General features: G+C 48.2%; 1 protein-coding gene across 3 annotated transcripts in view; it reads left to right on the top strand.

The window, feature by feature from the left end:
- The window catches only part of LOC144146089 (ATP-dependent translocase ABCB1-like), a 186519-nt gene that overhangs the window by 87341 nt on the left and 76798 nt on the right, over nucleotides 1–22380 (top strand). For all 3 annotated transcript variants that reach the window (XM_077678026.1, XM_077678028.1, XM_077678027.1), the window contains exon 2: nucleotides 14389–14599. In XM_077678026.1, the coding sequence (XP_077534152.1) occupies nucleotides 14389–14599 (211 nt within the window). The remainder of the gene's footprint in view (nucleotides 1–14388; nucleotides 14600–22380) is intronic.

The raw sequence follows: 22380 nt of genomic DNA, 5'->3' as shown, positions 1-22380 counted from the left end.
GTACCGAACCGGTTCTCCAACCGGTTCGGGAGCTTGAACCGGTTCGCGAACCGGTTCGATGAGTTGAATTGTCACTGAAATTAGAAAAAAAAACATTCAGTATTTTAAAACGACAGTCAAATCAAAATACAAACAAAAATTCAAAATTCTGCTGTTCCCCAACGGCAGTGGCGCAATTGCAAAGCAAACTTTAAACAATTACGAGATATTAGAAAAACAGATAGAGTGGCGACGATTACCACCTACTTTCTCGCCCAGACTTTATGTTGTCCTAGCGACTATTCATAAAGCCACCGCCAAGAGATATGACGGTGTGATAGATTTTCTGAATTCCTTTTGCGATAGCTATACCTGATGTGTGCATTACAATCAGTATGTCATCGTACCGCCTGACCCCCGGCCATCGTTCCGTGTGCTTCATTACGGAATCTTATAACAGATTATGCTGTTACAAAATGAAAGGGAAATTTGACGCGCGGAGCGTGAGATGGGACTTTTTTTGGGTAGGCGCTCTTCAATTCGTCCACAGCAGTACTCCCCGCCGGAACGAGTAGCAGTAGAAGTATTGTAGCGAATTGGACAGTCAGTACAAGTGCACCTTCGAAAAAAAAAGAAAAAGTAGATCTGAAAGAGTCAAAACTGCAAAACAAGCGGAAAAGATGATCGCTGGGCGAATGGGGCAGTGTGAGGTGCCAGCCTGCCTTTCTGCACGTGTCATCTGCTTTATTACGGTTTCTGCTTTCAAGACAAGGTCGAGGGATTAAGTGCGCACCTTAACAGTTTTTCGTGACATATTTGTTGTTATTTGTATCTGTAAAGAACGGAACTTGTCCACTGTACTGTCCTCAAAAACTGACCACGGGACTCACTTCTTTCGCATAGATGACACGTTTGGTTGTGAAATGCAGGGCAAAGAAAAGTATAGAGCAATATCCACGTTTTGGTGCTTTTTTTACTTATCCGGTTTTACTTACTTTTTGTGTAATATTTTAAAACGTGATTCACCTTTGCTTTTTTGTTGTTTTCCGAGTAAACACATTTCTTTAAAAAACTGGCGCATTTGATGCCCCGTGCTATATCTCTGCTCCGAGGCGCAGCTTACGTTGCAGGCCGGCAGACTTATTTTAACCAGCTGGTGATATTAAGCGTGGATCAAAATCTCGATACACGGACGTTCTTGATTTCCATCTACTTCAGAAAAATGGTCGTGGGGAAGGGAGATCGAGGCCACTTGTGGTCAGCAGCAAACGGCTTAGCCACTGAGCAGTTCCCGCGGTCACACTTGTCAAGTATTAACAATTTGCAAATGTCGGACCTTTTAAACAAATTACGAAATGCAAAAAGTTTGCACAAATCGAGTGTGGGGTTTCGCTGTTGCGCAGTGGAGCACTCCTGCAGCCTGATTGCTCCAATAAGGTCGCAGCTAGGTAAGGGAAAAGTCGTTTTATATTCCCTGCAAGCTGCTGAGAATAACATTTCGTTTGGTCAGCTTGCATTACGCTCGCGCTTCCAGCAGCAGCAGACCATTGCTACATTGGTGCTCATTCATTTCCCCTGTTGTTACATAGAGCGTGATAGTGTTCAATTGTCTGGAGGGGAAAGTGCGCGAGCGGGTACGAAGTTGATGGTACGTCAAAGAAAAAAAGACCTGAATTGCATTGACTGTGCAATATCAGCAACGGAGGGTCGAACCGTTTCGGCATGAACTGGTAACCGTTATTTCCTTTTTCGGTTCAGTTCCAGTTCGGGTTCAGAGTTCTCAAAAAATAACGGTTCGGGTTCGGGTTCAGTTCCGGCAAAAATACCGGTTCAGTTCCGGTTTTCGGTTCGGTTCGTTTCTGGTTCGACACCATGCCATAAATGATATTGCACAAGTAAAAAATCCCGGGCCATCTCCACTAACGTGAAACCTGGGGAGGAGCGAAATATGCAGCGTATAAGTGTATTCTTGGCGCCTTGATGTTTTTGCCAACGGAGATGAAACCGTTGGGGGTAAATGTATACAGCTTTGCTGGAAAAGTCTCTTGTCTTTGAAGCATGAAGCTCTCTAGCGCGAGTCGTAAACGATTGTCCCGGTGCTTTTTAGTGCGCGTTACGTTCCAGCGCGAGGCGTAAACGAGTTTCCCGGTGTTTTAGCACCGTGACTACATGAAACGACGGTTACGATGACGACAGCAGACGTCAACAGACCCAGCCCCTTACGGGCATCACCCCTAAAAAACTGATGCGTACAGACCGCAAAGTATGCGGATTCATACGTTAAGTGCCACTTTTTTTTTTTTTTTTTCACTCGGCTGCGATTGTATACCTACAGGGCCGATTACCGTAATTACCCGATTCTAACGCGCACCTTTTTTCCGAAAAAATAGGTCGAAAAATCGCATGCGCGTTAGAATCGGATACGAAACTGAAACTGCCGAAACAACGGAAATTTCGTCTCGCCCATCGCCATCTCAAGATGGCGCCAAAGCTTTTAGCAACAATTTTTTCGGACGCACGAAGCATAGGCGCCCAGGCTTTTCTATCGGCGTTCACACAAATCGTCAAATCGTTCCACTTGCGCACTTGATAACAGCAATGGCAGCAGCGGCTCTCGCGCGTTCAAAACGAGTGGTCGGCTGAAGCGTGCGCCTCTGGAGAAGTTCGCAGGAAGGGCGTGCGAGGCGTGGGCCACGATCCCATCGATCATGGTTGCACGTTCGTTATGAAGTGTGACATCGCGAACGCGCTTGACGGCATGTTGTGATGATGACGTTTTGACGTTTTGACGGCATGTTGTTGTGACGAGATGTTGTGGTCAGCGGAGAGCGACGAGGAGGGAGATGGGTGAGATTACTTCGAGAAATAAATCACCCGTTTATGTCGCATTCGTTTTTCTTGCTCAAAGTTCCGTGCGCGTTACAATCGGAAGTGCAAGTTTTTTCGGTTTTTTTGCCAGGAAAATAGGGTGCGCGTTAGAATCGGGTAATTACGGTACTTTCAATCCAACGGCAGGCAACCATCAAAATTCCCCGCATTTCCCCGAGGGGAAGAATGTGAAAGTGCGAATGCACGAGTTGAATTTGCGCGGTTCGGTAAAGTTCGCGAAAGAGAGATCTCACACACATACACAACTACAAAGAAAGAAAGATGCATTCATTCACAGACACCTATTTGGGTTGTCGTTGTACTTGATTGCTAGAGCGGATCTCAGCTTTGAAATTTCGTGTCAGTACTCCTTTAAGCAGATGCATTAGCCCTTCTCACGCCCGATTCTTGGCCAATCCCCCACGTGGGTATGTGCCATGTCAGCGGCCAGGCAGCGCGCGCCCATCTCCCCCCGTTGCCAAGGAAGACGAGGAGATTCCTGGCCAATCCCCCACGTGGGTATGTGCTATGTCAGCGGCCAGGCTGCGCGCGCCCATCTCCACGTGCTCGGACATCGCCGGTGGACGCAGGTTCAGGGTCGCTTAAGAAGTGCATTGCACTTAAAACGATCAAATCAGATCAAAACGAGCAGGCAACGATCAGATAATACAATGGATTGAGTCTTATTTATCACAGAGGAAACAATTTGTTTTTTTAAATGGTTCCCCAAGTACTGAACTAGATGTTCGGTCTGGTGTTCCTCAGGGATCCGTGATAGGCCCCCTGTTATTCTCCCTGTATATTAGCGACATGAGTTCTCTAACCACACCTGATATAACTATGAAGCACTATGCCGATGACACCATAATCTACGCCAGAATAAAATCCCGAGACGATCAAACAAGACTTGACAACTACCTCGAATCCGTCAGTTCCTAGTGCAAATCGTGGCAAATGAGCATCAATACTGAAAAAACCGTATTTATGCCCATGACTCGAAAGAAGGCCCCGTTTCAGTTCTGCTACGAAATTGATAACACGCCGTTGAAGGAAGTCCCAGAGTACAAATATCTTGGTATTTATATTACCCGCACTTTAAACTGGACAGCACACGTTGACTACATCTGCGATAGAGCCCGAGAGAAACTGTGGGCGCTGCGAAGAAATCTGCACGATGCGACGACAGAAGTGAAACTTCTAGCGTACAAAACTACTATAATGCCTCTAGTTGACTACGCCAGTCCTGTCTGGCACCCGCGCACAGAAAACAATATCAGGAAATGCGAAAGCATTCAGAATACAGCTCTAAGGTTCGTGTTTAACTGTTATCGCCGAACGCAATCGATATCACAACTCCGGGAAAGGGCGGGATTGATGACTGTTCACCACAGAATGAGCATTAACCGGCTTAAATTCTTTTTTCAAATATTGCATGGTCACTATATGCTCGATATTGCCAAGTACATCACGTGGGAAACTTAACCTGCACGCACTAAACACACGAAACATATAAAGCCGCTGAAATATAGAACCGACTGTTTAAAATATTCGTTTTTCGTTAAAGTGATTGATGAATGGAACTCGCTACCTCGCTGCGTTAAGAACCTTGCTGCCTCTTGGTAAATAATATTGTATTCGTTTCCTTTGTTATTATTCACGAACCAGTCAATGCTCACGTGCCTGTTCATGTGGTGTGGTTTTATTGCGTGCCTATGCTACAATTTTCTTCAAGCGCTTCTTTTCTTCATTTCCCTTTTGCCTGTAAATCTGATTGCTTGATGTAACTCTTCTTGTTTCGTGATGTAAACTCCTGTCTTGGCTGTTTTGCTGACAGTATGAATAAATAAAATAAAATAATAAAATAAAAAATCATCATAATCACCTAGCCGTGCGTACACAGCTGTCTACCTTGAGAGGATCGCCTAGGAGTATAATCGCGCTGTTATGTACTGTCTCGGTCATGTGGCGTTGGCCTGAAGTATATAGCTGAAGTTGCACTCGGAGTGCGGACGCAGTGTTTCGCAATGAGCCGGATTCGTTTCACACGTTTTTCCTCGCGAACGTGGAAATAGGAGTACCGAAGAATGAAATCGACGTATGTTTAGATAGCGATGTATGGTTGGACTATCGGACTGAACAGCCGGCGAACAATGGAAATAGGCGCGCGCAGCACTCGGACAGTGCATTCCGTACGTCTGACGCTATCTTTGGAGCGTCATTCGAAGCGCAGTCGATTGTGAACCAGCACCCCTGCAACCTCCCATGTGGTTTTGAGAACATATTTTAGGTATTCGTCTTCTCGTCGGAGTGAGTGAGTGAGTGAAGACTTTATTAAAATCGCCTGCAGGCGGCCTCCGTTACCGAAGTGCCGTGACGCGGCCCTACGTCTTCCCGGCTGGGCTCTTTACTAGGTAGCTCCCTCGCTACTAGTGTCGAGGTCCTCCGGCCTGCCCGCGCTGGGCGGCCGGGCCCTCTCGGCTTTCGCTCGGGCGATGCTGTTCAAGTGCCGCCAGGATCTGCTGGACGGCCTGTAGTTGTACGTCCTTGTCACTGCTCCGCGCCGCGGTCAGGTACCACGGCGGGATCTTTGTCTCCATTGACGCTTCTGTAGGTCTTGCCGAGCAGTCCCACAGGATTTGAGCCATCGTAGCCCGCGCACTGCGGCACACTTTGCACGTATCGTCCTCGTATTGCTCGGGGCACACATGCTTCATGATGACCGGGGTCAGTAAGGAACCCGTCTGCAATTGTCTTAGTACCACCGCTTGCTCCCTGGCCAGGCCGGGTTGCGGCGGCGCCATTTCTCTGTTTCTCATCCTATAGTATGCCGTGATTTCGTTATATGTCCCCATCCTGACTTTGGTTTCCCCCCACAGTTCTGCAGACGGGTTCGCTCCAGCCGCGCGGCCAGTTAACACTCGCGCGGTAGAGTTCGCCGTCTCATTGTGGTTCACATATTGTTCTGACACTTCGTTCCCCGCGTGTGCGGGGAACCACTTCACTGTCACATGCCTGTTCGTGAAGTCCAGCAAGGCGAGCAACCTCACTGCTCTACTACACTCTCTCCCTCTGGCGAAGTTCCGCACGGCCCCTTTAGAGTTGCACAGAATAGTCCTGGTGTGTGGGTCCGCGATGGCTAAGGCTATAGCCACCTCTTCGGCACATCTCGCCTCACGTGCCCGGACACTTGCCGCGGTGACTGTTGAGCCGGTCTTGGCGTCGATGACCACCGCCGCGTACGTCTTCTTGCCTCGATACTCTGCCGCGTCCACGTACCTCGTGCCCGGCATCTCAGCGTGCAGCTCGACCATGGCCTTGGCTCGAGCCTTCCGCCGTTCTCCGCTGTGTTCGGGGTCGATGTTCTTTGGAACGGGGTAGACCCACATTCCTCTCCTGATGTTTTCGGGTACGTCTTCTTGATCGCATAGCTCTTCCTCGCTCGTGCCGGGATCTAGACCCAGTCTAGCGAGGATGGCCCTGCCCGTCTTGGTTTCCTTGAGCATCTCGATTTGGGCGGCTCGCTGTGCTTCTCCGATCTCCTCGAGCGTATTGTGCACGCCGAGGGCCAGCAACTTCTCGGTGCTCGTGCAGTCGAGAAGTCCGAGTGCGGCCTTGTGGGCTTTCCGTATCATCGCGTTGATCTTGTTTCGTTCGTCTAACCGCCAGTTATGGAAGCAGTGAATGACGGCGTGCACGTGGTTTGCTACGAACGAGAATGTCAGCACGGAAGACTTTTAGTCCCCTGACACAGCAAAGACAGTGCGGTGAAGGGTTTCAAAGATATTGCGCGTGTCCTGAAATACTACGTACACGATGCCAGCTTGAGGCTGGCTCTCCTACTACCTTCTTTTTATGTATGTTTGTGGGCGTGTGTTTGTCCGATGTATTTTTAACACTATAGGCTCATTTTTCGATTTTCCCGTGGCTATCTGCCGCCCTCATCAAGCGTCCACGAAAATACGTCATCGCCACCAACCGGAAGCTGTGACTGAGGCAGGTAGTTGGGAATGCTCACCTGAATTTGGAAAATATGGAGAACATCTCTTCCTTCTATGCCCAGGAACACGATCCTTAGCGTGCCACAATGGGCTCTCAAGGCTAATTAAGCGCAGGAAACAACCCAATCTATATATTCACAAATTTAGAAGGGCGAAATTGTTTCGTGGGAAACACCCGACGTTAACTGAAAAACTGTGCTAAATGCGGAAAACTTCCACGCAACCTAGCCATATAAGGGTATGCTCAGCAGAGAACAACTCAAACATTACAAATTACCCTTCTGTGGCGAAATGGGAGGCAGCCTTGACCAACTCGACACCTCAAGGTAATCGTGAACTGATTGAGAGGTCAGGAAACGAGCTGCTGCACCCTGAGCTCTGGACTTCGGGATCCGCTCTGCCCAAACTCCCACTATTTTATGAACAAAGGTATTCTTTTTCTATCTCTCTCTAAGCAAAAACGAAAGCCTTCCACGACATGAGGGAATAAGCACTTTGAACCACCGTGACGGTGGCGCCTTCTCGCTGAAACTGACCAATACGAAGCAGCCGCAACCTCTCACGACCACATCTTAAGCGACACAAGCAGAGGTGGCGACTGTCTTTCCTGTGCCGCGGTAATTTAAAACCATTGAGGCTAGTATTTCTCTCTTGGCCGACCTTCAGTGCTTCTAAAGCAGAAACCGTAAACGCTGCAACTCCGCTCCAAAACGCACCTTTGGCGTCGAAGTAACGCTATCGCGTCGTACATTTTGAGACCTAAACGTAGATGTCCCTGCAACTCTTTTTTTTTTAAGCATTTAACCCCCATCGCATATTCGCCATTGCAACCATCTCAAGTAGCACCCGCCGCGGTGGCTCATTGGCCCAAGGACGCGGGTTCGATTCCCGGCCACGGCGGCCGCTTTTCTGGTGGAGGCGAAAAGCAAAAACGCCCGTGGGTTCGACGTTTGGGCGCACGTCAAAGATCCCCAGGTGGTCAAAATTAATCCGGAGCCCTCCACTACGGCGCGCCTAATCGCCTGTGTAGCGTCGGAGCGTTACTACCTCACGATTAATCAATCAAAGGAGCCATGAAGACAAAATACAAGTTGGGTTTATTAGAAAGACTGCTTAGTCCCGATAACAATGATACCAATATCATCGCAATCTTCGAACAAATCACGGAGATATGAAAGAAAACGTGTGAAGCAGTCGCGACCCCCTAGCTAATTTCCCGCAACTTTTCTATGACGTCACAGAACCTTATTTTTGCCATTGGCGGCCGCCTAACTGACCTGTCGCGACGACACATGACTGGACGTCTGTAATGGGGCCTCTAGTTCCATTTGACCGCATCACTTGAATGCTAACGTGCAGTTAACGCACTAAAAATTATGTTTTATTGCTGACCATATGGCGTCATTCTTGCTCACACGTCACTGTGGCGCAAAATTTGAACGTTTTTAAATACTTCTTGTTTTTTTTTCGTTAAAAAACATCTTTTGTGGCTCTAATGGAGCTGAGTGAGATGGTTCTTTCAAATTAAACGAAGTTGTATTTTCTCTTCATGGCTCCTTTAAGTAGTTAAGCCAGGGTCTTATTAAATAATCTCCGCCCCTCCCTTCCTCCTTCCCTGAGGTTTCGGGGCACCTGCGTCTCTCCGGCCAAGAAAGAAGCTGCTTTTAGCGTCACAAGCGGTACACCCATGCACACACGTACACGTGCACGCACGTAACCATCAACACGACCCCCTTGACTAACCGATGATGTGCGCAGTTCTAAGAAATGCGAAGTAAATTAAAGAATTACACGCAATTCTGTAGGTCATTCGCCTAAGCAAAACAATAATATCGGGTAATCGATAGATTTCATTTCAGGTAATTCCAAAGCAGTTCTGAGAGCTAATGCAATTTCAAGTAATCATGGCAATGTCAAAGTATTCAAAATAATTACAATTAATTATAAAACTATCGAAGTAATGTGCTATTATAAATGAGGTTCTCGTAAGTCCCAGTAAATTCGCCCAATTGTCAGTAATTGAACTAATTCTATGAATTTCCAGGTTATCTGAAGAAATTTCAAGTGACTCCCGTCTATTCCAAACACACTGCAAGCAAGCCCAGTGAATTCGAATTTGTTAATGTAAACTCCGAGTAATTTCAAGAAATTCCTATTAATTACGTTTATCCGGGCTGAATCGAAATAATCGCGAGTGATTCTCCGAAGCAAAACAATGCTTCACATTTAGACGCAGTCATCTGGGTAGAATTCCGCCTAATTTTTGCTGCATTTGTGACAATAAGCTTTGACCGGCTGGAAGACAACCTATAAAATCTCATCCAGAGCTCATGCTCTAAATTTCAAAGTGCGACGATTTCCTGAATACGAAAGGTTTTTCCGATAACCTGGAAAAACATAAACACCCGTGTGTCGAGATTTCAGCGCACTTCAAAGATCCCTAGGTGGTTTCAATTGATCCCTAGCCCTCCACTGCGTCCCCGTAGCGGAGTCGTATATCGTCGATGCTTAAAGGGGCCCTGCAACACTTGCCATCGACTACTAGTAATGTATTTTGGGATAAAGTCTATTGTCCCAGAAATCTCATCCCGCAAGAATTATGAAAATCCGTTCACAATTAACGAAACTACGCGCGATGAGAAAGCGCGCATAATCGTTCCCTCTCAACTCGACCGCGGACAACGCGACGAAAGCTGCGCGCTCTCTCCCGAAGAGGGGGGCGGCTCGCGGTGTTCTCTTCGGCGGCCTTCGATATATCACATGCCGCGTAGTTTTCTCCTTTTCTCCGCAACGCGGACGGGCCTATTTCCGGTCTTGTGCCACAAAAAAGCAGGCATGGGTGCCTGCTCGCAAGTGCGCGCTCGGGCTGGTAGGGCGTTTTAGAAGCAATAAACGTTTGTAGTCGAGTGGTCCCGTTGAAAGGGAAGTATTGAGCTCATCACTCAAGCTCCGCGCGCACTCAAAACACAAAAGAAACGGCAAAACTGTGCCTACAGGTTAAGGCATAGAAGAGGTTCGTACACAGCGATGACGACGACGGAAATGGGAGAATCTAGCCGCGAAGTTGACCAGTGACAGCCGATCGGGCAGCCATGGCCTATGTGACGTCCCTTAGGCCATGCCAGGGGTTGCATAATGAGGACAACTGAAGGAGAGCGTATGGTTTTTCCGCGTCTTTCACATCGATTTGCGCGCTCACCGCTTCTATGCACGCGTAATATTTGGCTCAGGTATTCCTGGCAGTGCAATATAAACGTCGCGCAGGTTTACTTGCACTGCTCAAAGAGTGTTGCAGGGTCCCTTTAAAAACCTAGGTTGATTGATTTTGAAATCAGCTGCAATTCCCCGCGCCCCCACCCTTATTTTTTTTGGTCCCTTGACAAACGGCGAAGAATTGGGTGTGAGGCAGGAGTTGATGCCTTGACATCCAGGTCTCGGCGTCAGCGGTGACACGTGTAGCCTGTTTGGCCCCTACAACAATACGTTCATCAGAAAAGCATGGGACGAGCCTTATCCGCCATCAAACACAGAAATTCCCGCTCGGTGCAAGCTCTTAAGTCAAGGACGCGTACGACGCTTTGCCAAGGGCTGCTCGCATTGATGCATTCATGTGTTCCCTCGAACGAGGTCAACAGGTCCGTTTCGTATTCTCTTTCCGCGTGCGTTTCGAAAAGCAGGCGTAGTAGGCTATTTGGATCATTTGAACAATGCATACTGCGTTAGGCTTTACTCTGGCTTTTAGTGCGCAAGCACTACTAGGACGGTTTATACTACAAGAAATCTGTGCGCATACGCTGAAGCCTCTGCAAGAACGAACTAACGCGGGAAAACGAACGGCAGTACAGCGGCGAAGAAAAAGGACACGCTATGGCGGCATGCGTTGTGCATGCGCAGTAGGGGTGTACATGGCCTCCGCTATCAGCAACGCCTCGAGACAAATATGAGGCGCCGCACCGATAGTTGTTGTTGTTGCTGTTTTTTCACGTATTTATTTCACTTGAATTGAGCCCTGGGGGCTGCTGTGAAATAGAAAAAAGGAAAGAAGGAAAGAAGACCCTTACGGGTATCAAAAAACGGGGAAACGAGGTCCTGGACAGTTGCGGATCGGGGCGTACGGCGCCAATGTCCACGGCGGAGGTCTTCCAGTGTGCCACCCAGGCGGCATGACCCAGGGCGAGGAGCCTGGCGCCAGTGGGCGGAGCAGCTGGATCCAGAAGGAACTCGTCAAGCGACCGCCTGCAGAGCTCCAAGGCGGTCGTCGCTGTTGGCGGGAGAATTTAAATTTTGGCTTGAACTTCTTTAATTTCTCCGTGAATGAAACATCCTTTTCTGCCGGACAAACACTGCGAGTACTTTTATAAAACACGACATCCTTTGAATAAAACAAACTCGTATTTCGCCTTCGTGGCCTCAAAAGTACGTACCAAAAACAAACAAATTTCGTTGGATGGATGACCACCACACAAGCCTCAAATGTATTCATCGTGTCTTAAATGTTAAATCGAATTTCTAATTATTCTTATCATTTTTGTTCTCAGTTCTTTTGGTGGAGAAAGTAGCTAATCATCCGTCTTACTTCCAGTCTAAAATTCAGAATTTCTGGTCATTACTAGCCTCAGTAAAACCACTGCAGACGAGAGACATCTCGCACTGATCAAGCAGTCACTCTGAATACGAAGACTGCAAAAACACATGTCCGAAACCTCAGTACATTTTCTGTTATTCGTCGCCAAAAGGTATACGTACTCCCATAGAGTTACAACAGCTGATAGCTTCCTCGTCCCTCTAACCTATATAGTAGAAGAATCCCCTGAACCTGAAACTGCGCTCAATGCAAGTTGTCCCATTGAATGATAGCTGTGTCAAAATACTTTTTTTATTACATTGAAGAGCCTTAGGCTAATCAGACCTGAAGAACGTCGGATGATACGGAAAGGTGCACCTGTTGGCATTGATCATCGGATAGAATTTTGCTGTTTACTAGCGGCACATCTGGCTTCATAGATGTTATAAAATAGCTGCGCGTTCGCACTATCTGAACTCAAAGTGCCTGTTCGAGTTGAGGTAGCGGTACTCGGCGTCGGTTTCCGCGCGTCACAGGGCTTTTCGGGCGAGCGAGAAACCACCTGGCCCCGTGCGACGCGAATGAACGAAGCGCTCTGCTTTTAGCATCCGCAAGCTTCGTGCTTCGCCGGCAGAGTACATTAACTGCAGCTGTTTTCGACACGACGAAGAGCGGAGGCCCTGAAACAGTATTCTTCCCGCAACAAGAACTGCGTACGCTTCGATGCTGTGTGGTGTAGACACAACAGTATAGTATAGGACAGAACATTAGGCAGAAAGAAAAAACGTTCACTTCGCCAGCCATTCTCGCGAGTATATCGCGATTACCAGTTTTCTTGGCGTTCGAAAACCTACTGACACTCCCGGATGGTACACGAAAGTTGCTCATCGCGACGTCTGGTTTCACCACTCGGAGCGGTGCGTATTCATTTCCGCTTGCCCAATCATAATGAGGAATTTGGAGATTCGTTGAATTAACACGTCGCTGACAGCCGCGAACGCCGAAGAAGACGTGCTGAATGAATTTGTCTATGTTGATGTGAAAAACGGAAATCTCGAAATGCAAGGCCAGAAAAAAAAAATCCCGGGCTATCTCTACCAACGTGAAACCTGGGGAGGGGCGAAGCATGCAGTGTATAAAAGTGTTCTTGGCGCCTTGGCGTTTTTGCCAACGGAGATGAAATGCGTAACCGTTGGGGGGTAGAGGTATACAGCTTTGCTGCAAGAGACTCTTGTCTTTAAAGCGCGAGAGCGCGAGCCGTATACGAGTGCCCCGGTGTTCGTCAGTACGCGTTACGTTCTAGCGCGATGCGTAAACGAGTTTCCCGGCGTTTTAGTACCGTGACTACATGGGACGACGATTACGACGACGACAGGAGACGCCAACAGCCCCAGCCCCCAACGGGCTTCGCCCCTAAAAGAAAACTGTGTTCCCTGATTGTGATCCCAACCCACAACCTTTGATATTTTCATTGATTTTAGCCGTGCTCCCCTCCTATTTTTGCTGTGCAAACTCGGTTCCGAAACCTTCAAGGGGCCATGAAACCAAATACAAATTTGTGTCATTAAAAAGATGGCTTTGTCCTGATTACAGTGATACTGACTTTACCTCAAAACTTCGAACTAAGCTGGGTATTAAGAAAAACGGATGAAGCAGTGGCGGCCGCTTGTTCGCCGAATCTTTATGACGTCACAAAATCATTTTTGTACGAATGGCGACCGCCGACCTATGTCCGCATGCAAGGCCACAGCCAAAAAACATGGCCGTGCGATTGTAGTGGGTCCTACAGCTCCGTTTGATCGTATCGCTTGAATGCTAACCCGCAGTCAATACATCGATAGCTGCGTTTTCAGTGCTTCGTCTATGGCGTCACTGATGACGTTGTATAGCGGAAATTCGAAAGTTTTTTTTTTTTTATAGCAATGCGTAGCATTTTTTCACGGGTACTCCCACAGCCAGGACCGTGTAACGGCCTGCATTTCCACAATAATCCAGATTTCGCGGAAATTCCGCCTTTAAGCGTTATATAATAGCGTAAACGGAGATAATTGGTCGAACAGAATTTTGAAAAGCCAGAAAACAAGAGATAAAAAATAGCGAAAATGCCAAACCGTACAAAAATGCAGATTTCTCTGCTGAAGTTCCGCATTAAATCGTCATAATATCGTAAATGGAGATAATTGGTCGGACAGTATTTAGAGAGAGAGAGAGAGAGAGAGAGAGAGAGAGAGAGAGAGAGAGAGAGAGAGAGAGAGAGAGAGAGACTTTATTTGAGCCCCATGAGTCTGGGTGACCGGCGGTGAGTCTGGGTGACGGGTGACCGGTGGTGGTAACCGGCCGGTGTCACCATTGCAGCTCGCTGGATGGCCTTAGTCTGGACCTCACGGTCCGAGCTGCACAACGCCTTCGCCCAGTGTTCTCCGTCTGTGAAAGGGGGGAACGGGTTTTGGGGCACTGCCACATGGAGTGGTCTTGGGTAACGAGGGACCCGCAGTCGGGGCACAAAGGGGTGGAGGTGAAGTCGATATCGCCAGGAGAGTGCGTGTGTCTGGGTGAGTCACCATAGGCGTTCCTCTTCATTGGAGAAGGCCAGAGAACTGTCTGTTAATTCTTATGCCGTTTATCTCGAGCGTTAGTTCTTTACAGCCAACTTTTTTTGGTTTTTCTAAATCATGTCTCGGCCAAACGGGTGTGTGTGTGTTTGGGGGGGGGGGGGTGTAACGAGAGAAGATTTAGAAAAACCAAAAAAAGTTGGCTGTAAAGAACTAACACTCGAGATAAACGGCATAAACAGACGCGTTAGCAGACAGTTCTCTGAATTTCGCAGATATTTTTCTCGCGTTTTCTCGGCTTAAAAAGAAACGTCTTTCATGGCTCGGATGCAGCCGGAAGGAGTTACTGAAGGCTAATTCTTTGAAGTGAAACGAGGTTGCAGTTTTTCGTCATGGCCTTTTCAACGTGCGGCGGTTCTCGGCGCAGGCGGAAGGATGGGCCTGGAGGACGAGGAGCGGCTGCTGCTGCTAGACCCGGGCACGGCCAGCGCCGCCAGGCCCCGGCCGCGCAGCTACGGCGCCGGCGACAACGACGCGGCCGCCATGGCGGTGGTAGCCGGGGCATCCACCAGCGCCAACCACAGTAGCCCCGGTGGAGGGGGAACGGCTACGGGAGGCAGATCAGGAGCAGGATACAAGTAAGCTTCCGGGATAACTTCTGAACACACGAGTCGAGTGTTCCGTCTTCTCCACTGTATAGATGGTATTCACTGAAAAGTTTGGCTGTCAATTTCTTCGCTTGGCAACACTGGAAATGGCCACAGGCATTGCCGAAACACCGCGGACATGGCGCAGCTTGTGCCAGTGCGCCAGCACGCCACAGAAAAAAAAACACTAGCGTGCGTCGTCTGTTCCGTTTCAACCCTATTCTCAACGGTGGTGCCAACAGAGAGGTTACTAATCACACTCACATTGGAGTCGAGGCATTGCTTTGCGTTCCGTGGGGCAGAGTTTGAACACGGATCATGTGCTTAGCACGGACAAGTACCGCCATTTTGCGGAGCCTGACGTAACCAGTGACGGCGCACTCACATGGTTACCTGCATGCGTGCCTCGCTAGTGAATACAACCTATACACGTAGCACTCCAACAGTTAGTACCTCCCGCATCTGGGTCCGCGTCCGAACTCTACTTCTCTGGCCGGTACGTGTGCAAAAAGCCGTTTTCGTTTCGGACAGCGACCCCAATAGCTAAATCTCCGGAGGTGGCTTTTTGAATCTTGCCTTTTTTGAGCGTTTATTTTGCAACTAGGTCATAAATGAATTGATCGGACGATGATGAGGAACCGAAATGAGATGTTTACTTTCACGTATGAAGTCCAGAAGCGAACGACGATGGGGCCCCTGTGTCCACGAAATGTATGAGAAGGCGTCGTCTGCGCACAGGCTCATCGCCACAAGATGTCGTCTTCTTGATTCAGCACTACCATAGTTTCATCGCTCAAGGACCCAGAGGAGGCCCTAGAACCGAATACGTTTCACGCAGCCGCGAGAAATCTCTCCGGCACATCACACCGATAGCAATTCATTGCAGCAAGGCTGCCTGTCGGCGAGCGTATACCGATGCTCACACCTCAGTAAACCTACCGTCCGATTTAACCTCTCACTGTTTAAAAAAGATTAGGGGGGAGCTGGCGCTGACGATAGGGTGTTCCCGCCGTACGCGAGATCGGGTGGTCTGTGTATACATAGATACGGCTCTGTGCCCAGAGAAGTGTATGAATGTTACGGACAAGAGAGCAAGTTCAAATTGAAATTGGGCCTTAATTTACGAAAGCTGCAAGTCGGCTCGGTATGGCGTAATAGTGGGCTATAGATTAATTAAGACCACCCGGAGCGTCGATCTCGTGCATATGCGTGCGCTTTTTGTGTCAACTTCACCGGACATCCATCTTCCGCAACCGGGAGCCGCTGCCTCACGCGTAGTAGAGTTCCTCTAGCGCGTAGCAGCACAACGCCGTAGCAAACAATTTGAGAATTTCCAGGGAAATAGCAAACAAAAAAAAAAGTGTTTTCTATGCATGCCGTTATGACTCATTTGGAGAGCTCAGTTCGTTAGCGTACGTGGTTGTGAGAGGTCATTCGTTAGCAGCGTTCAGGGCCCTTGCATGTGGCTGCAATCAACGCGTCTTCTCTCCTTTTCTGGTGAACGCCACCAATTTGTCGTTCTTCTAATTTCATTTTCTTACATTTCACCTCTCTTTAGCTCAATGATTTCATTTCCCGTACTTCGCCACCTTTCCTTGGAGGGTATATATCCGATGCAATCCCGATGAAGTTCCGGATCTTCCATGGCCAATTTTGCTATACGTTATATGTTCGCCTTATTGCAATAAAGCCCGACAAAGAAAATTCTCTGTGGAGTAATTCCCTATGGTAAATGTTTCTATGAATAGATTCGCTGAAAAGCACATCATGTAGCTGAGTATAAGTAGGACGATCTCAAGTTCTTGAATCATCCGTGTTGCGCTCGCACTAATTTAGTTCTGCGTTCTTTCTTTAAACTTACGGTGACGCGCTGCGTTAATCGAAGCGACTGTAAAAATGGCACTCTTGACTGTATCATAACCATCATTATGATCATGATGATGTCGGAAGTAGTGCCTGCCTACAAGTGCGGAGACTTCGCAAAGAAAAAAAATCGACATGATAGGCTCCCAAATATTCAAATAAATTCCGCTGGAAGAAAAAGCAGCGACGTGAATAATAATTTTAAAAAATCTCCAGAAATTCAGAGAGTAGCATTCTTATGCCCCTTCTCTAGAGTGTGAGTCTCTACAGCCAAATGTGGTTATGAGTAGCGAAACGGGTTGGATTATTTTATTCTTTTTAAGTGTACTTTTGTTTCTTTTCGCCGTTGTTGTAAATTTCCTTCTCTAATTATGTTTGTGCGTTTAGAAGATGCAAGGCGTACTGCAGAGTTGAACTCTGGTCTGTTTACCGTATTTTTAGGGGCTAAGTCCCTTACGGGCTCGGACTGTCGGCGTCTCCTGTCGTTGTCGTCTCGTGTAGTCACGGTACTAAAACACCGGGACACTCGTTTTCTAACGCCTCGCGCTAGAACGTAACGCGTACTAAAAGAACACACCGGGACACTCGTTTTCCAAGGCCTCTCGCTAAAACTCTCCGTGATTCAGACACGAGACTTTTACAGCAAAGCTGAAAACCTATACCCTCCAAAAGTTTTCATCTCCGTGCGCAAAAACGCCAAGGCGAAAAGAATACACTTACACACTGCATGTTTCGCCCCTCCCCAGGTTTCACGTTAGTGGAGATGGCCCGGTTTTTATTGGTATTTTGAACGTTCTTTTGCGGACTTTTTTGTTTACTCTTCTGCTTTTGGGGAAGATGTATAAGATGCATATTTTTTTTATTTTGTCAGATCATTCTTGCGAAAATTTCATTTTTATATATTTGTCTTATTGTTTTGATTTCTCGAAATTGCGTCCGACCAATTACCTCCATTTACGCTATAGGTGCTACTTTCGCCAAATTTACACTTTGCTGAAATACAGGGCGTTACGCGGTCCTGGCTGTGGGGGTACTCGGCAAAGCCTATGCTACGCATTAAAAAAAACATGCCTGGATCTCCGACGCCAGGATGGGGCAGCATCGTTCCGTCCCCAGTTTTTTGGGTTATAGATGACGTCCACTATGTCCTCGTGCTACATCCGGCATTCAGTGCGTGGCAGAACCATATCTGGTGAGGTCGCAGTGCGCACGCACCTGGAATCTTATCGCGAACAGAGTGCAGTAGTCCTCGTCGATCGCTACGCCTCGACAGTCCGCTCACAATTGCTGACAGCCTTTCTTGAGCCAAGACGAGGAGTTTCTTTTCTGCTCGTATTGCCTTTCGGCACGGCGTAAGCAGTTGCGGACGATAACCTGCGCCTGCTTTTGAAGATGGGTTTATAAAAGGTCCTCGCCTTTACCGATGGGGAAAAAAAATCCGCAATCGAACGCACCTTTCATGGGCCAGTTGAGGCCCCCGTAGGCAGCATCCCCGCGTTAATACGAGCAGTCACAGGTGAACAGAGATATTACTTTCGCCGATGAAATTCTTGTTCAGAAGCACGTCCAGACTGACCTTGATCATGGGGTATTAGAACGGCTTAAGGCTCAGCTGTCGCCTTCTTGCCCGCCAATTCCACCGGCGCCGTTCCGTAAACGTAGTTTTAACCATAGCCTCCTCTACAGGAGGCTATGATTTTAAGCCTCCGGTAGAGGCTTAACCATAACGTTAAGGGCTTCGTGTCGGAGGAAAGCCGGCGTCACCGGTGGCGTTAACCGTGAGCAAAATGAATTCGGCCATTCCACTCTGTGAGGGCAGGACGCCAGCGAAGTTGTATAACTACACAAAGAACACTTTCACGAGGAACTACAAAATGCATACGTTTTGTTCCGCGATGACTACGGCCCGTCGGAGATCCGGCAGTTCGCCATGTTAAAATAGCCTCTTGCAAACGCGCATACTTGAAACAAAGGTCGCCCTCAGGCGTTAGCTTACATGGCCGTACCCAGAGGGGGGGGGTTGGGGGTTCGAACCCCTCCCGAAATCTTTTCCAGGCAGCACGTAAGCAATACTTACTGTTGCTTTCAGCAAAACTACCCCCTTCCGAAAATTCATAACCCCCCCCCCCCCCCCCCCCCGAAAAAAATTTCTGGGTACGGCCCTGGAAGACAGCACAACGTTAGCGCAACGCCACCTCTAGCGTCAAGGTGCTAGCATGCCCTTTACTGGTTTGCTTTGTCTCCTCACTGAATTCGGTGCTCGGAGTATTATTCCTCGGGCATTCAAGCCTGCTTACGCTATGTCGAAGGCGAAAGCCTCGCGAGGCTTCTCAAAAACTGCCGTACTGCTGCGTCGGGTTTGCGTCTCTGCGCTCTCTTTGGTTCCCTCGTCTTTGGTGGGACTTACTTGGGCAGGCCGACTGGCCACACCTTAAGTGACAGCTTCCCCGCAGTCAGAGCTTTCAGTGGCTTGCGTACACGTGTTCTACCCAAGCGCTGTCATGTTCGCCTCTCATGCGGCACACAGTAGGCTAGCACGCTGCACATATGTGCACCGTGCTAACGTGCACTCGGTACCTAATATGTGCACCTAATATATACCTAATATGTGCACTCGGTACGTAATCTGGAGACGGGGGTTCCAGTCCCACACGAACCCAAAGGTATTTTTTTTTTCACTTTAGTCGAGAACTGGTCATCCGAAAGCCCAATGACGCTGCAGAACCTGCTGAACGGTTTCCCCGTAGGGACCGCCTCTTGACCTATCGATCGGTACTCTATCACTACCGACTGTTTAGACCCGACCCCTCCCTGTCCCGCCGCCACGCAGCAGTAGGGCGCCAACTTCAAACATTTACCTTTCCCACCCCTGCCCTCCTATAACTCCACTACCCCGAGCTGCACTCTAACCAATGCCCTCTATGCCATCAATAAACAAACCTATGTGGTTTGGTCCTGAGAAGAAAAACCCATCTAAACTCTTAAAAAGCACCCAATTTTATTACAAATTACGAACGAGGAGCAGTGGGAGGCGGCTCTGCTAAGCAAAAACCATCTGACCCAGGCCTCACTAGCCCAGGTGGCCGAAAAGACCCCAGATAACTATATGAATCCGGCCGTCGCCGGAAGGACACTGAAGCCGAACTGAAAACGGCCCCACCCGTAGCACCAATAAAGTTTTTTTTTCTGATCTGATCTTTAGCCGCTGGGAATTTTGGGGCACGAACATGAAAAATACACGAAGCTTGCTCGAGTAGTGAAAGGCTGGAGAAGCAGCAGAGCTTGGAATCAACCTAGCTTCTACCCCACACTGACAGCGGATCCCAGGAGAGAGGGCGCAGCCGGACCCCAGTGCAAAGCCGTTTTGGACGGCCCTGTAAAACCGAGACAATGAAAGTATGTGCAGTGGTTTATTCAATGGCAATCGTCGTCATCCCTTTCGTCGTCGTCTTCCAGCATAGGCGCGGAGGGCAAATGTTCTTGTAGCGCGTCTTTGCCTCGGAAGACTTCTTCTTCTTCGTCAGCTGGGCCGGTGGCAGTCTCTTCGTGTGGATTGTGAAGGGATGGCTTGACATATTCTCCGTCACCGTCTTCGGCACGGCAGACCTGTGGCGCGCCGGTCGCTACATGACGCCGACGGCGAAGGCGGGAGCTCTTCATGTGGCGTAAGCCCACGCGCAAGCCTGGACGACGCCGGTTTGTTGCCGCGAGGCACGCGCTCACGTGCGCTCGGGGTTTTCTGTCTACGCCGGACGGATTTGTGTCGGCCTAAGCAGCTCTAGTGTCAAAATATATGGGAGGGTACCCTAATTCAGCTTCGTTGTAAAATCGACGCCACCATTTTACGAGGAGGGGGTGGGGGTCTATATATAAGATATCTCCATATTTTAACTTTGGAACTTCTGAAAGAAAAAAAAAATGCCATCTGTGACTTTTATGCCCCTGCATAAATATTATGTTCGCGATATTGGTGCCGCGTTGGACAGTGTAGTGAAAACGCGTGCCCGAAAATTTATCGTGCAGCGCCCGACGATGTTTTATCGTAATGTGCAGGACTTTCTGCTTCAATTTGTCGCCGTGCCACGAAATAATGCGCGAGTTTTATTTGCGGCCGCTGTGCCAGACACCAAAAATCTTTAACGCTGACTTCACAACTATACACAGATGCATTGCTGAGAAGGCATTCTCTGAGAGGCAATTTTCATACGGCAATATGAAGGCCCTAGGGCCTTCATATTTCCGTATAATTTGTATATTGGTATAAAATTTGTATATTTTCGATAATATTAAGTCCCTATAGGGCCTTCATATTTTCGTATAACTGGTATATAGGTATATAATTTGTATACAATTTGTATGTTTTGTATATTTTCGAAAATATTTTCGTATAATTGGTATATTGGTACATAATTCGTATACAATTTGTATATTTTCGTATAATTTTTATATTTGTATATAATGTGTATATTTTGTATATTTTCAAAAATATGAAGGCCCTAGGGCATTCATATTTTCGTGGGACACTACATCTTGCAACTTAAGTGCGACACTATACATAGACGTATATTCGCGTCGGTTCGCCAAAGAATGCCTACTTCCAGATTCAGAAGCATTCTTTAGCGATAACGCTTACCTTTCTCAGAAGCTGTGGAAGTCGCTCCGTGTCGTAGCCTTACTTCCATCCTTTTGTCTGTGAATTGAACACTCAAATCAGGACCTGGACTTAGTTCCTGCGGAAAATGAAAGTTTGTTCTCTCTCTCTCTTGTCTGTAATTCTCGCCGCATTATCTGTGCTGTATGTGAAACATTGGTCAAGTTGCGATGCTTGATGAAAGTAGAACGGGTAAAACCCTGACAAGGCACGGCAAGAACGATAAAAAGCACAAGACATTTCCACTCTATGAAGGTGGATGACCAGCGACGCTTTTTAGCGCACAACACTGAGGTGACACGGAATTTTGGGGAAAGGTATATGAGAACATTTTATTCCCCTTGATTGGTGGCGGCGGTCATCCGTAAGACGCATACATACAAGCATGCACTTCTATTTTGGCCACATACTGATCTTCAAAATGGCCCGGATTGATAACTTATCTATACTAAGGAATTCATCGTACTAGCAAACATTAAGACAGGGACGCAGCTAAAGAGAAGACGTCAAGAGAAGAGAAGAGAAGGACGCAGCTAAAGAGAACTTTCGTCTTCTCTTTAGCTGCGTCCCTGTCGCAATGTTCGCTAGTACGATGAATTCCTTAGTATACAGTAACCAATTCGCCCAACTTAGCACTTTAGTAGCTTATCTACTCGAAATGCCTATCCAAGTCATGAGACGTATAGGAATGGGGTCCAAATTGATGTTTTGAACGGCGCGCAACGTTGGTGGTGGCCTCGTTCTAACAGCACACACACCGGGACATCCTTTTTCCGACGACTCTGTTTATAGATTTTTCATTCTGACACACGAAGGAGAAAAAAAACCTGCGAAATATGACTGCCCAAAATGGACACCCTCTTCCAAAGGGCTTACCCAGAGGGGCTCAAGTTCTAACCTACAAAACCCTTACCGAGGATACGCTGCACATATATGTGGCGTGGCGGCACGCAATGGCCCGAGAGACGCGACGGCTCTGCCGCTCTCATCGACTCACCGCACCCCTGCCCGTACTGGAGCGACTCCACAGTAAAGCAGGACATTTGACACCTCCTGTGGGACTGTGGGGGCCTCCGTCAACTCCGAGCCCGACACTCCCGAAAGGTACTATCATACGAAGAGTGCACGAAGCCCACGAATCCCAGTCATGCCAAGGACATTACTCTCCCTGCGGGAGTTCGCAAAAGAATCAGGCGTAGCACGAAGAATTTACGGCCTGCAGGAGCCATGCACCCCCTCCCAAACAACTTCCTATTTT

Source organism: Haemaphysalis longicornis, unplaced genomic scaffold, assembly GCF_048455015.1.
Source record: "Haemaphysalis longicornis isolate Haplotype H1 unplaced genomic scaffold, Haemaphysalis longicornis Haplotype H1 scaffold_7, whole genome shotgun sequence".
NCBI lineage: Eukaryota > Metazoa > Arthropoda > Arachnida > Ixodida > Ixodidae > Haemaphysalis > Haemaphysalis longicornis.
This window is presented reverse-complemented; position numbering and strand designations above follow the sequence as displayed.